Here is a 16,257-nt window from a genome sequence, read left to right on the forward strand (position 1 = left end):
GTTGTTTCAGCCATGTGTGATCCATTGGCTGTATGTTTTGATCCCACATTTTGCCACATTGGTCTGTTTAGTGATAATTGGGAGTTTATCGGATCTTCTCCACATCAAGATTCCTCTCTGGATCTGTACCTGAAAGCTTTTCACAGCACAGTAAAACTCTGGCATAAACAATATTATTTCCACTGCAGTTGGCCAGGGTAGTTTACATGTGACTGTGACTTGCAGCAAAAATAAATAAAAAATCAATGGCAAGATAGATGTGTTTTTATCAACAAGGACTTGTTTAATTAATACTGCCAATAATTCATATTTTCATCATTCAAGCCAAGGACCAAACCTGACTTACATTGTAATAGTAGCCTACATATTCTACAGAATAGTAGTATAATAGTAACCACCCTGCACACAAGTTAGTAATTAGATAGATAAATAGATAGATAGATACTTTATTCATTCCCAGGGGAAATTCAAGGTCTCAGTAGCATACAGACATCACACACACATTCACTAACAGCAGAAAAAAGTAATTAAAAGTATATAATATAAAAAACACAACTAAGCAATAAGGACAGTAGAAGATAAAGAATATATTAAAAAACAAATTATACTAAATAACACTTAATCTAAATCAATTCTAAAAAACAGTATCCACATAGTGGGTGATTAATCAGGCGCTTGCCATGAGGCAGGGACTGAGCCTGTGATTCTCACCTCATAATACCTCATAATAAGGTAAGGTAAGATGCTCTGTGTGAGTGATTTTAACTTATGAGGGGGTTGTCTGCTTAGTAAATTTGAAAGAACCACACAAATATGCCCGGGGGTTTACCCATGGCACTGCAACTGAGCATGTTTTCAGGCTTTACAATCTGTCAAATGACCAGCACGTTCTCCCTTCAGTAAAACATTACGTCATTTCTTTCCAGCAGTTCTAAGCGTTTTCGTGAAATTGCTATGGTTTCTGGGATATGAAGTCTTACTTGTGACACGGTAAGAACAGAACTAGTGAAATTTGCCTACATTTCCCAGAGTTCTATTTTAAGACGCGACATGTTGTGGGAGGAGACCCTGCTTGGGCAGAAAGAAGCATAATTTTGTACCTGCCCCGCTTGCCCAAGAAAACTGGAAGTATCTGCTGGTTCTGAGGGCTAATCGTATGGTGTGGACGGGGGCTAAAGGTTCACGACTCAACCGAAGGCTGTAGCTCGCGTTGTGCATCATGGAGAAGCAACTGCATTTGAGTATGCTAGCATCGAGACCTCCAGTACCGGGAGGTTTGCAGTCTGGTTCCAAAATGCGAATGGGGTGAGCTTTTTAAAGATGAAACAATAATTACTTGCAGCAAAACAGTACTCGACCTATAAAGTACAACACCAAAGCACAAGTAATGTGAAATCATGCTTTTGAGTTTGCCGCACGTTACTAAGGATAAGCTTACTCCAGTGTATCGGATCCTATCACAGAAGTGTTAAAGGGTCTTGATTGAACTGTCACGACTGACGCTGCATGAAAGATATGGTTGATTCACGATTTCTTCTGAAAAGGGGTAATGAACTAAATAGGACTATTGGATGGACTAATTATATGCTATTTAAGTGAAGCTAGCTAACTAAAACACACCTGCTTGGGACAAGCGGTTCCAAACAGCGTGGCTATCAACGCACTCAGTTGACAACAACTATTCTAACAGCTCGTAATATTTTTCTGTCCTAGTAGCATTACCAAGTGCAGGGACCACTTTTTGTATGATATACATATCTTCCCATATGAAAACAGAAAAACTAGTTGTGAGCTTTGTCGCTAGCATGGATGGATTTAGGTAACAGATTTGTGAATTCTTGGGTGCGTGCCTGGTGACGACTGATCGTGTTGATGGCTGTAACAAGCGGTCACTCACACTAGAAGTTATTAGGCTAGCTAGGATATTACGCTGCCTTCTGACCCCTCGGTCAGCATGACCATCAACATTGTAGGCTCCGGTGACTGGATCTGCTGAGGGTAAACACACTGACGTGAACTTTATTCCCACAGCACTGCGCTACCATGCCCGGTGACTAGCACCCGATAGGCCTATACGTTTGGCACAACACCACAGGCACATTATGCATGGTTGTATAGCTCTGGTTATGTGTGCGAAGACATACACTGTGATTAATAGGCTAATCCAGTCACTCAACTTTAATTTCACTCTTTGCCCAGAAAACAACAGAAAGCACAGAGAGAACATATACATGTATTCATTTAGCAGACACTGTTATCCAAAGTGACTTAAACATGTCAAATAAACAATAATGAACAAGGGCCATTGTCTCTGGAGCAACTTAGGGTTAAGTGCCTTGCTCAAGGGCACTACGGTGGAACCCTGGAATTGGACCTACAACCTTTCAGGCTACTACATGCTAAACGCTGATGTTCTGATGACCGGCTATAAAACAGAACTTTTATAAGTTTTATACTAGTGACCAATTACATACTTTTACTTTAACACTGGTTCTGGAGAAGTCGGTCCTAACACTTTTTCTGGAGAAGTCAGTTCTAACACTGGTTCTTGTTCTTCCTCTGCAGCCCTGGCCGGAAGCGAGACTTCAGTCCCTTGCCGTGGAGCCAGTACTTTGAGGTCATGGAGGACGTGGAGGTGGACAACGAGAACAGCAAAGACATATCCTCTCGCTGAGTGACCGGCCGCCAGGGCCGCTGTGTGCAGAGCTGCCGTAGGCTGGCACAGTGGGCACGGTCTGCCCATGCCAACAGGCTCTCTTCAGAGAGAACAGGGCTTTTGCTTTCAGAGAATTACTAATGCTCTCCCTCGCTCAGGAAGAGTGTGTTTGTATTTGTGTGGGTGTACTGTATTTATCTGTTAGTGAGTAGGTGAGAGAGCCAGACCAAACCTGTAACTTGTTGTTGATGGTACTCTTTGTGTGTGGAGAAGTGGACTGATTTGTGTGTGTGTGTGTGTGTGTGTGTGTGTGTGTGTGTGTGTGTGTGTGTGTGTGTGTGTGTGGACAGGGTCAATTTGAGCTGGCATTGCTAGGTTTGGTCCGACTGTACTGTGATAAATGTGTGGTGGTGGCCGGTGGACTGGACTTTGGTGACTGGTATGTGTGTGCAGGGGCATGTTCAGCTCGGTGTGGTTGGAATGGGGTTTGTTAGATAGATAGTTTAGTGAGTATACAGTACAGTATGTGTTTTTTGGTGTGTGTTTTGTTTGGTGTAGTTCAGTTTGGAGTGTGTGTATGTGTGTGTGTGTTTGTTTTCCTTGACCACACTGCACACGTTCCGTATCTACAGCAGTGGCTCCGAGGGTCCTGTGTTGTTGCTCCTTCATGGGGGAGGACATTCTGCCCTGTCCTGGGCTGTCTTCACTGTGAGTATGATACACACACACACACGCACACACACACACACACGCGCGCACACACACACACACACACACACACGCACACACACACACACACACGCGCGCACACACACAGTAACCACGCACATTACCATTATGTCTTCTGTACCTTGAGCACATTTGCCCACCCCAAAATGCTGCTAACCACTCGTGTGTGTGTGTGTGTGTGTGTGTGTGTGTGTGTGTGTGTGTGTGTGTGTGTGTGTGTGTGTGTGTGTGTTTTCATTTCCAGGCGGTCATCTGCAGCAGGATCCACTGTCGGGTGGTTGCTATGGATCTCCGGGCACACGGTGAGTATGTCCTGTGAGAATGTACTCATGCGCTACCATGACGACTCTGCCATAGAACACTTTGCTTTGCCTCACTCGGATCAAAAGCCAGACCACTGGCTGGGCCATGTTCTACTGAAACTGAACACTACAATAGGTTTCAGAACAGTAGGTCCTAAGCTCTCAGGCCTCTGTTGTGGTAGTTCCCATTACACCTAGATCACTCAAGATCGTGCTCTGGCTCAAATAAGCAAGCCATGCTGTCAGGATAATAAAGGCAAATGCCCAGAGTCCAAGTGAGCCAGGCTAGTCCACTATTCATATGGCAAAGTGTTTTTTATTTACGATTTCAGCTGTTATGTTGTTATGATGCACATGTGTAACCAAGGTCGTAATTCGTCCGCCACTCACGGCCCTCGTACCCGCACACCTCCACACACACCGGCATGGGAGTCGAACACTCTAACCACTGAGCTAAAAGCCCAGGCTTCCAACTCAGCGGTTAGAAGTGTTCTTAATGTTAGGGTTGTGAGGATTTACACACGCAATTAGCATGCTAGCTCAGTTCGCCTCCGTTACGCATGCATACACCAGCTAACCGTGTCTTTTAAATCTGTGAATGTCACCTTGATTGATTGTTGTCTGATTACCTCTGTCATGCAGGTGACACAAAAGTGAAAAACTCAGACGATCTTTCTGCAGAGACAATGGCCAAGTATGGTGCCCCAAATGCTGCACTGGCATACTCATACATATACATACATATGCATTGTTGATTCGTTGAATAATTGATCGATTGATTGATTGATTGATTGATTTGATTGTCCTCCAATTGTAGGGATATTGGTAAAGTCGTGGAAGCACTTTATGGGGAAGCTCCGCCTCCCATCATGATGATTGGACACAGTATGGGCGGAGCTATAGCGGTTCACACAGCAGCAGCCAATCACGTGCCATCGCTGCTAGGCCTCTGCGTCATCGATGTGGTGGAAGGTAGGTAGCATGTTTCATACACTGGGGTAATTCAAGACAAGGAAAATATCTTTCTCCAATCTCAGACCATTGTTGTAAACTTGTCTTATTTCATACACACAAACGTGAATCAACATCAGATGCTCAAACATCTCAGTGTATTGCTGTCAGACATGTTCCCCATGGCCCCAGCCGTGGCGCAACTGGCTGGGGCACCTGCACCGTATGCCAGCGACCCGGGTTCGATTCCCGCCCCGTGGGCCTTTCCGGATCCCACCCCGACTCTCTCTCCCACTCGCTTCCTGTCATTCTCCACTGTCCTGTCATTCTCCACTGTCCTATCAATTTAAAGGCATAAAAAGCCCAAAAAAATATACTTTAAAAATAAAAAATTCCCCATACAGGAAGGAATGTTGTGTTGTTACAGTGTCAGCAGGTGTAAATAGAACACATGGCCCTGTTTAGGTTCCCATTGGCTGATCCAGGTGCTGAGTCTGAATTTGTCTCTCATCTCATCTCATCTCCCTCCCTCCACAGGGACGGCCATGGATGCCTTGAACAGTATGCAGAACTTTCTGAGGAGTCGACCAAAGACCTTTAAGTCTGTGGAGAACGCCATCGAGTGGAGGTAAAAAGCTGCAGTTGTTAACTCTGCCATGCCAAAGATTTCATCACACATACAGTAGATCACTAGTACTGTAGATCACTAGTACTGTGAGAGATCACTCACTCATACAGTATATCACTAGTACTGTGAGAGATCACACATACAGTATATCACTAGTACTGTGAGAGATCACACATACAGTATATCACTAGTACTGTGAGAGATCACACATACAGTAGATCACTAGTACTGTGAGAGATCACTCACTCATACAGTAGATCACTAGCACTGTGAGAGATCACTAGTACTGTGTGAGCTCACTAGTACTGTGAGAGATCACGCATACAGTAGATCACTAGTACTGTGAGAAATCACTAGTACTTTGAGAGATCACACATACAGTAGATCACTAGTACTGTGAGATCACTTATACAGTAGATCACTAGTACTGTGAGAGCAGTGTTTCCTGCTAGAAATAAAAAAAGTTAGTATGAAAAAACTGGTAGGGTGTCACTCCTGGCTCCCGGGATGTTTTTTTTTTAAATTCTAGTTGCTAATCACACCACACACATTAGCCTAACGTGACTTGAGAGGGACAGGATTCAGGAACTAAAACAGGCCCATCTTCTGTCTGACTCGAGTCACGTTAACCCTTGAACATACCGGTAGTTCACGTTGACAATGGAGAATCGCTTAGCTTACTTCGTTTATGACAGAAATTAAGTTTTGTGCCAACACGTTGTAAAAACACATCCTACAACACTGCCTTTATTTGGAGCAAATCTCCTTTACTTTACTTAGTTCGCGATTCGCATTAGGCCTACTAGGCCATCACCGCGAGTGCATACAAAATGTTTTGCAGTTTACCTTCTTTACTACCAGCAGTCGTTGCTTTTTTTACTGCGTCGATTCCTGATTGAGTGCATCTAATGTAACAGCGGTGTCTTCGCGGAGACATCCTCTCCAGTTTCATTTTTGCTGTTGTTGCGAGCGAGCTTAGGCCTATAGACTACCATATGGGAAATACTTTATACGATCAGCTTCAGAAATGAATGGGGCTTCCTTGGCCTGTGCTACACCTTTCCACCAAGTTTGCGAAAATTTTAGTTTTTGCAATGTTGACAAACATGCGTAGCACATGGAAGCTCTTGATGGCGCATGCCACTAACGTCTATAAAAACAATATATTTATGGAATAAAACTAGACGGGTAGGCCTACCTCAGATTAGCATTGCTGTTTATTCTTAAACTGCAATTTTCAGCCGCCAGTGGAGGGCATTTAGCCTACTATGCTTCCAGACAATATTTTGCGTCTCCCCTAATTCTGAAGCAGTGGCACTGCTAAATGAAGAGGAAACACTGAGAAGAAAGTTAATGCTTTAAATAGGCTACATCAACACAATATATAATATGTGAACTGAAACTGGACGGGCCATAATAACCTCTGACTAGTAGTTTAGGCTGTTAAATTGCAATGTGAGTGGCAGCCAGCAGGGGTGGATACGTCGCAGGATTATTTAAAAAGCAAATGTGTGTCTTCCCTGATTCTGATAGTGTGAGAGATCACTAGTACTGTGAGGGATCACGCATACAGTAGATCACTAGTACTGTGAGATCATGCATACAGTATACCACTAGTACTGTGTGAGATCACTAGTACTGTGAGAGATCACACATACAGTAGATCACTAGTACTGTGAGAGAATGATGATCTAGTGGCTTTATGGGCGTCATGATTGTTAAGCGTAGTCTCCCGTGGGCTCCCCAGCTAAAGCCAAGCAAGTGTTTGAAGTGTTTGCTTCAGAAGGAGGTTCCCCTCTGCCATGATGAATGTGATGTGACGTGACGTGTTGTGGTGTGGTGTGATGCGGTATGTTGCGTTGCGTTGCGATGTGATGCGATGTCCGACACATGTGGCCATGTGTCGGACTGTAACAAATCGCCCTTATTCAAAAAGACTGATTGCCACTACGCATAAATAAGGTTACGGGCGGATCCAATAAGCAGGAAATCGTGCTGGTTCAATGCAGATGAAGGCCGTTTAACTTCCACTGGATAAATAATAAGAGTTATAAGAGTGTATATTACAGAAAGAAACCCAACATATGAGATTGATTCACTCTGTATTGTAATGCACCAACTCGCGGCCACTCGGCGCACAACTGAAGGCCCGACACATAATTAACAACAAAGTTTCACAATGCCCCAACAAATACCCCCCAGAGTTCAGTGCCCAATAGTCCTGACATCAATCAGATGACTCAAACAGTCCAAAACACAAATGTGACCCCCGGAATAGGAAAAAGTTCTTGCGCTTACAGTCTGTTGAGAAGTCGTTCCTTATACAGTTGCGAAACGCAATCTCACCAAAACACGCGCGTTAGGAAAAGGATCCTTTGCTTGCTGTAATCCAATGACTTCGGAAAAGAATGATAATCCACAGCGCTCGCGGATACAGAGGAAGAATCACAGTAAGTTCAGCATGCAAGGCCTCTAACGCGCGTTACTCCACACAGGTAAGTTCAGCATGCAAGGCCTCTAACGTGCGTTACTCCACACAGGTAAGTCCAGCATGCAAGGCCTCTAACGCGCGTTACTCCACACAGCCGGCCTCACACAGGTAACTCTCCGGGCGAGCGCTCTCCTCACGCCTCCATTTAAACCAATAAAAGTCACTCCTACCCACAGCGCCCTCCTCACGCCTCCATTTAAACCAATAAAAGTCACTCCTACCCACAACGCTCTCCTCCTACCCACAGCGCTCTCCTCGCGCCTCCATTTAAACTAATAAAAGTCACTCCTACCCACAGCGCGCGTCCAACAGTCAGCTGACATCACATTTACATACATGGCATATTAAACAGAGAGAAAATACTAACACATTTTCATACAAACAACCATGTAAAAAGGTGATTTTGGCAACCTTTACAGGACATGCGCCATGAACTTGGTGGTGTAACTTGTCTCCTTGTGCTCTCTGCAGTGTGAAGAGTGGGCAGATCAGGAACATGGAGTCTGCGCGTGTCTCCATGGTGGGACAGGTGAAAAAGTAAGTCCCCATGAGATCAGCATGTAATGAAGAAGGCATGACTGCTCTGTCAGTCATGAAGTTAAATATCAGTCAACCTTAACTTTAACTTTTATATCAGTCGGCCTAAACGAGCTGGAATCTGAATATACGACTGAATAACTGGTCAGTCAATTGAAAAAGGACCTATGAAGATTTATTTTAAGTGTGAAATATTAAAGTGAAATGGCACCATGAGTTCAGGACACTATCCACAGCCTCCTCTATCTATTTTAGGAGTCATACAGTATTTAGTAGTGTTTTCAATACTGTTCGATTTAGATATGGAGATGAATGCCATTTTGTTGGTGTGAATTTGGCTGTGTTGTTCTATTGTGCTGACTCTGTTGTTGTTGTTGTTGTTGTTTGTGTGTCGGCTGTGTTGTTGTTGTTGTTGTGTTTGTGTGTCGGCTGTGTTGTTGTTGTTGTTGTTGTGTTTGTGTGTCGGCTGTGTTGTTGTTGTTGTGTGTCGGCTGTGTTGTTGTTGTTGTGTGTCGGCTGTGTTGTTGTTGTTGTGTGTCGGCTGTGTTGTTGTTGTTGTGTGTCGGCTGTGTTGTTGTTGTTGTGTGTCGGCTGTGTTGTTGTTGTTGTGTGTCGGCTGTGTTGTTGTTGTTGTGTGTCGGCTGTGTTGTTGTTGTTGTGTTTGTGTGTCGGCTGTGTTGTTGTGTATGTATTAGCTGTGTTGTTGTGTATGTGTTGGCTGTGTTGTGTATGTGTTGGCTGTGTTGTTGTGTATATGTTAGCTGTGTTGTTGTGAATGTGTTAGCTGTGTTGTTGTGTATGTGTTAGCTGTGTTGTTGTGTATGTGTTAGCTGTGTTAATTGTGTTGTGTTTGTGTGTTGTTGTGTTGTGTTTGTGTGTTATGTTTGTGTGTTGTGTTGTGCTTGTGTGTTAGCTGTGTTGTTGATGTGGTGATGTGTTGTGCTTGTGTGTTAGCTGTGTTGTTGATGTGATGTGATGATGTGTTGTTGAAGATGTGATGATTTGTTGTTGTTGATGTGATGTGTTGTCTGTGCAGGTGCGAGGAGCCCTTGAGTAGCCCAGCTGTGTCCAAGAGCATCACTGAGGGGATCATTGAGGAAGAGGAGGAGGAGGAGGAAGAGGGGGAGTCCAACCACAAGAGAAAGAAGGAGGAGGACCAGGAGGTGAGGAGGACGAGGACGAGGAGGAGGTGTGGAGAGATTCACTCTCTCTCTGACTCAGATTGTATGCTGAGGTTCCTGTGAAGCTCTCCAATAGTACAAATAAGACTGAATGAGTGGTAGCCTGGGAAAAACCCAGACGTACTTCCGGCAAATTCGAGATTCGCTCTGAAAGTCCGTCTGGCCAAGAACCCATTCTAGCCCATTTCCAATTTTCCTAGATCGAGGCACCAATCAGACCCTTGAGGCGGGCTTTACACGATGACGATAGCGCACCCTGTTAAAGAAGCCGGGTTTAAAAAAAAAAAAAAAAACATCAACCATGGCTGCTGCCGCTTGTTTGAAGCTGATATCACGTTGGTTTAAGACAGGGAGTTAGAAGTTTCTTAACTGCTTCCTTATGTTGAAATATGTAACATTGTACAAACATGTATGTAAGGGATATTTATAGGACTATAGTAGCTGGACACGTAGCCGACAGAAAACACATAGGCTACTTTTGAATTGGTGTGCTATGCGAGCATAACTCGAATGCTACACTTCAGTGTTTGCCTTCAAACAATTCCGGCATAATTGCTTTGAACGTTGCTAATTGCTCGTCCCCCATTCCTGCTTTATATGTCCCGGTCAGCCAGAAAGGACGAATGAATCAAAATGCTCTTTTGAACGTGAACGGTTTTGTTCAGAGCTGAAAATGCAATTGTGTTTGACAGAGGGCAGATGTAAATTGCTAGTGACAAAATATTAGCTTTCAGTGTGGCACGATGTCTTTGTAAATTAGCCTACGTTTAATTAAAAAGTGGTTAATTCTTCCTGCTTCTCCCTACAACCAGACAGTGTTGCAAATTGTGTGTTTCCGTCACTCTGTTTCTTTCGTTGCTCTGATTGGTTTTTGTCCTCTCCTATTGCGTCCGAGGCATTTTGATCGCCGTCCGTTTGGGAACGCCCTTTGGAAATGGGCTGTGAACGAACCTTCCCCAGACCCACTCTCAGTTACGACTGAGAAGGGTCTGGTTTTAACCGGGCTAAATGAGTGGGTCAGTAGTCAGTTAGTGTTCAACTGTTGTTTGGACCCCATGCGATGAAGTACTTTCGCAGTTTGGGAGATAAAAAAAAATGTAGTATTGCTTCTTACAAGGTGGATTACCTTGACCGTGTGTGTGTGTGGGTGCGTGTGTGTTTGATCCTCAGGTGAAGAAGGAGTGCTTGTACACCTGGCGTATCGAGCTGTCGAAGACGGAGAAGTACTGGGAGGGCTGGTTCCGGGGCCTGTCTTCTCTCTTCCTCACCTGCTCCGTGCCAAAACTCCTACTGCTGGCTGGTGAGAGACACAGACACACACTCACACACACAAACACACCGAACATGCACACACACACACACCTGGCGTATCGAGCTGCTGGCAGGTGAGATACACACACATACCCACAGACACACTCACACACACAACTGAACACACAGGTGAGATACGCATACACAGTCACACACACACACACGCACACACACACGCATACCTAAACAAATGTAATAAACATATGGTTGGTGGAACTTGGAAAACTCACAATACACATACACACACACACACACAGGGTTGCCCCCCCCCCCCCCCCCCTTCCATTTCGAGAGTTCATATGCAAATATGCCCCCTCCCCCTTCTCTCTCCCCCTCCCTCTCTCTCTCCCCCTCCCCTCTCCCCCTCCCTCTCTCTCTCCCCCTCCCTCTCTCTCTCCCTCGCTTTCTCTTTGATGAATGTTTGATGTCTGCTTGCTGATGCAGGTGTTGACCGGCTGGATAAAGATCTCACAATCGGACAGATGCAAGGTCAGTTCATACATTAGCAACTAGGATCCCCATGAGCAGTGCACTGTGTATGTTTTTGTCACATACAAACAGAAAGAAAGAAAAGTGTGTGTATCTATATATGTGTGTTAACATGGGGTACTTTCCATAAGATCATCTCTCCAATGGAAATCAAACCAGCTACTAGGCTAACTGAAATAAAACCATGTGGTACTTTCCATATGATCATCTCTCAATGCAAATCAAACCAGCTACTAGGCTAACTGAAATAAAACCATGTGGTACTTTCCATAAAATCATCTCTCAATGGAAATCAAACCAGCTACTAGGCTAACTGAAATAAAACCATGTGGTACTTTCCATTAGATCATCTCTCAATTGCAAATCAAACCAGCTACTAGCCTAACTGAAATAAAACCATGCCAATCTCTAGGTATGGTGAAGGGTATGTGATTATGTGGGGCTATTTTAATTCCAAAGGCCAAGGGAACTTTATCAGGATGCATAGTCAAAGTCAAAGTCAGCTTTATTGTCAATTTCTTCACATGTTCCAGACATACAAAGAGATCGAAATTACGTTTCTCACTATCCCACGGTGAAGACAAGACATATTTTACCAATTTAAGTCCACAGACAAACATAACATTCAAGTAAACAAAAAAGTAAGTAAATAAGTAAATAAGAGGGCACATATAATAATGAAAAAATAAGAGCAGCAAAATTTGGTTGAAATTGTGCATGGACAGTCAATAAAATACTAGTGCAAAGTCAGGCCAATAAAAGGCTTGGGTAGTTCTGTTTGACCTAAGTAATAAAGAAAGTGGCATAGTGGTGCAAGTTATGTAAGAGCAGCAGAAGTGTTGTGTTTTCAGGACAACAACACCAAGTTGTAAAGTGTACAAGTGTGCAAGTGTGCATAGTGTCCTGGATCCATGAAATAACTGGCCTTAAAAAATAAAAATCTGCCTGCCTCTATGGGAATTTAACATAGGGGTGGGAATACTTATGACCCCTGTATTTTAAGTCAGAACATTTATTTATTTATGATACATTATTCATTCCCAAAGAAAATTGGTGTCCTTAAAGATTAGATTTTCCTCATTTTTTAACTAAGGCATTAACATCAATTTCCAAAAGATGTTTTATTCCTCTTTTTAGTCAACTTTAGCATGGGTTCACATACTAGTCCAACTTTAGCATGGGTTCACATACTAGTCCAACTTTAGCATGGGTTCACATACTAGTCAACTTTAGCATGGGTTCACATACTAGTCCAACTTTTAGCATGGGTTCACATACTAGTCAACTTTAGCATGGGTTCACATACTATGAACATGAACGCTGTGCTTGGCCCTCTTTATTCTTCTATTTTCTCTCTATCTTCTCCCCCTTGGTTCAATTCTCAGGAAACACAGCATTTCTTTTCATTGCTATGCAGATGACGCACAGATTTATGTCCCTCTTAAAAAGTCAGATGCTTACAGTATTAAGCCATTGCTAGAGTGCCTACATGACATTAAAGCCTGGATGTCTCTTAACTTTTTAAATTTTAATGAAAAAAAGACTGAAGTCATGGTCTTTGGTGGCACTTCTGTGACCCCCCTGGTTGATCTGGGTTTGTTAGCACAGTACCACAAGCCAATCATGACAAATTTGGGGGTAAAAGTGGACTCTGACCTTAAATTTGACAGCCAGATTAAATCTGTGGTAAAATCAAGCTTTTTCCAGTTGAGGCAGCTGCCAAAAATTAAACCAGTCCTTCAAAAACAGCACTTTGAAACAGTAATCCACGCCTTTGTGACCACCCGGCTGGATTACTGCAATGCACTTTATATGGGGGTTAGCGGGTCCTCCGTTGCTCGTCTGCAACTGGTACAAAATGCTGCTGCCCGTCTTAACTAGCACACGAAAATATGAGCACATCTTACCTATTTTAGCTTCACTCCACTGGTTGCCTGTCCATTTTAGAATTAATTTTAAAACTCTTTTATTTGCTTTTAAAGCCGTGCATGGCCTTGCCCCACCTTACCTTTCTGAGCTGCTCCACCCATACACTCCCAGCCGCTCTCTCAGGTCAGCTGACTAGCTGCTCCTGACAGAGCCCAGAGCCAGGCTAAAATCTAGAGTGGAACGAGCTTTTGCCGTTGCAGCTCCAAAACTATGGAACAATCTGCCCCTTCACATCAGACAGGCCCCTTCACTGTCTCTTTTTAAGTCCCATCTTAAAACTCACCTCTTTTCTCTGGCTTTTAACCCCAGGTAGTGTGTTGATGGTATGTAGATGTGTTATGTGGGCAGTATATTTTATTTATTTGATTTTATTTTATTTATTGGATTTGAGTTGGTTTTTAATCTCTCTTTTACTTTTATTTTAGTTTTTACATTTATTTTACTCAGTTTTTATCTCTTTTAATTTTAATACTTTATCCCATTATTGTGCTTCTGTGGTGTCTTGTGTGTTTCTTATCTTGCTGTACAGCACTTTGGGAACCTTGTGTTTGTTTAAACTGTGCTATATAAATAAAGTGGATTGGATTGGATTGGACATACTAGTCAACTTTAGCATGGGTTCACATACTAGTCAACTTTAGCATGGGTTCACATACTAGTCCAACTTTAGCATGGGTTCACATACTAGTCAACTTTAGCATGGGTTCACATACTAGTCAACTTTAGCATGGGTTCACATACTTTTTCATGGGACTGTATGTGTTAACTTTTCAACTACCTCCATGTGTGTGCTAACTGTTCGCATACCTGTGTGTGTGTGTGCGTGTGTGCGTGCGTGCGTGCGTGTGTATTGCAGGGAAGTTCCAGATGCAGGTCCTTCCCCAGTGTGGACATGCGGTACACGAGGACGCCCCCGACAAAGTGAGTTTACACCTTTACACACACACACACACACACAAACACACACATTCAGTTAGACACACACCTACACACATTCACTCACACACACACACACACACACACACAGTACAATAGTTGTCCGTAAGTGGGAAAAGTAAAGTAGTACCAAAAATGTCCCAGCTGCATGACCTCTAGTATTGTGACCTACAACAGAACTGATGTGATATTCCCTGAGAGGTTTTTATTTCGAATATTAATATAGCCAGAGAGAAAAGAAGAAAGGGCGAACCTGAGATGCTCATGGTTTGGTTAGAAGAACATGTTTCAATGAGTTTAAAAAGTCTACAAGTTATTGTGATTTCAAAAGTACGGCAATCCCTTCAAGTGACCAACTAACTGTAAGATGAATACCAGAGTTAAATTGTACTGTTACACATATTTTGTTATGTGAACTGTGTTCAGGTACTCCCCAACACTGACTGTGGTGTGTGGCCTGATTGGTCAGGTGGTCTACTTCAGTTAGTAACGGTCTAGTTTGGCTAAGTTGCGTTGGCCTCTGATTGGTCAGGTGGTCTATTTCAGTTAGTAATGGTCTAGTTTGGATAAATTGCGATGCCTCTGATTGGTCACTGGTCAGGTGGTCTATTTCAGTTAGTAACGGTCTAGTTTGGCTAAGTTGCGGTGGCCGCTGGCCCCGATGCGGCCCAGATCTGGTGAATCCTCCTCACACACACACACACACACAAATCCTCCTCCTGACCTAAACACTCGTCTGTCCTTCTGCTCACAGGTAGCTGACGCACTCGCCACCTTCATGGTGCGGCACAAGTTCACAGCGTTCAAGGAGGGCTTCCCATGGTGAGTGCCAGGATTGATGGGACACGTCACGAAACATACTGCCACCCATCTGACCAGAACATATACCTACAGTACTTGGTGTCTTAAAATGTATTTATTTAGAAATGTCTTGATATCTGCACAGTATCTTAATCAGTGCTTGTGTGTGTGTGTGTGTGTGTGTGTGTGTGTGTTTTAGATGACCCCTGTGTGGTGTCCGGTCCATTGTTGCTCTGGAGCTGCCTGAAGCACTGAGGCCTGCAAACGTCATTCTCCATTTTAGCCCGCAGGGGGCGTCAGAGCTACTCAACACGACTGGACCCCTCCACTGCAAAACCCTCTCAGCGCTTCATCCTTAAATTAAACGAGTTTTTATTCTGAGGAACTTCTTTAAGTTATCGCCATTGTCAAGTGTTGTTTTTTCTTCTTTTCAGACTGAACAGATAGACGGATAAATCACTATGCCTCTTGTGTTGAAATCACAGGGATTTTTGATTTGATTTGTTTTCTATTTTTTATTTTGCTAATTTGTTTCTCCCTGGGTCTTAGTTTTTGTATGTCCTGCGATGCCTTGCCTGCGTCGTTTTCAGTTTGGGGTGATTGCATAATGTTGTGCTTTATGTGTTGCCCATGAATGGTTTTGATGAAAACAATAAATATGAACTATAATAGGAAGGTTAAGTAGTCTTATGCTTATTTCCCTACCTATTACACCCAGCGCATGGAGAATAGGATTTCTCCTTCCTCAGGATGACGAGACCATCACTCTCTGTCTCCATATTGGGCGCATCTCATCTTTAAGTCAGCATCTGAGTGTGCCTAGTCTGTTTTCAGCAGGTGGTGTGACGAGATCACGTTGGTCTTGCGTCTTTTCTACAGAACCACAGGTGGTGTGACGAGATCACGTTGGTCTTGTGTCTTATCTGAAGGACCACAGGTGGTGTGACGAGATCACGTTGGTCTTGTGTCTTTTCTGAAGGACCACAGGTGGTGTGACTAGATCACGTTTGTCTTGTGTCTTATCTGAAGGACCACAGGTGGCCGTGATAGAGCGACTGGTGATGACGGGGCAAACTGAATTCTGCTGATGACTCTACAGGTCAGGAGCTAAACACGTGTCCACTCGAGTGGACAACACGAAAGTTCCCAGCTCTCTTCTCTGGGTAGCTCATCTAGAGATCAAGTCTAAAGCACCTCCATTACCATATAACATGGGGCGAAAGTGGCGGTGGAGGTAGAGTCACTCAGAAATTGTGTGTGTGTGTGTGTGTGTGTGGGAGGGATGGTAAATGCAAGAGGTGGGAATAGCTTGTAAA

At 43.7% G+C, this 16,257-nt stretch overlaps 1 protein-coding gene across 1 annotated transcript; it reads left to right on the forward strand.

Annotated features, from left to right (window-relative positions):
* The first annotated feature begins 1,041 nt into the window (after positions 1–1,041).
* Positions 1,042–15,622, forward strand: ppme1 (protein phosphatase methylesterase 1). Its single transcript, XM_042091919.1, has 14 exons — positions 1,042–1,305; positions 2,566–2,659; positions 3,272–3,364; positions 3,630–3,687; positions 4,330–4,381; positions 4,505–4,659; positions 5,176–5,266; positions 8,229–8,294; positions 9,331–9,457; positions 10,646–10,775; positions 11,231–11,275; positions 14,061–14,125; positions 14,895–14,962; positions 15,141–15,622. Coding segments are annotated over exons 1-14 (1,131 nt in total). The 5' UTR covers positions 1,042–1,219; the 3' UTR covers positions 15,142–15,622.
* The last annotated feature ends 635 nt before the right edge of the window (positions 15,623–16,257 follow it).

The sequence above is a fragment of the Alosa sapidissima genome, chromosome 5, assembly GCF_018492685.1.
Source record: "Alosa sapidissima isolate fAloSap1 chromosome 5, fAloSap1.pri, whole genome shotgun sequence".
NCBI lineage: Eukaryota > Metazoa > Chordata > Actinopteri > Clupeiformes > Clupeidae > Alosa > Alosa sapidissima.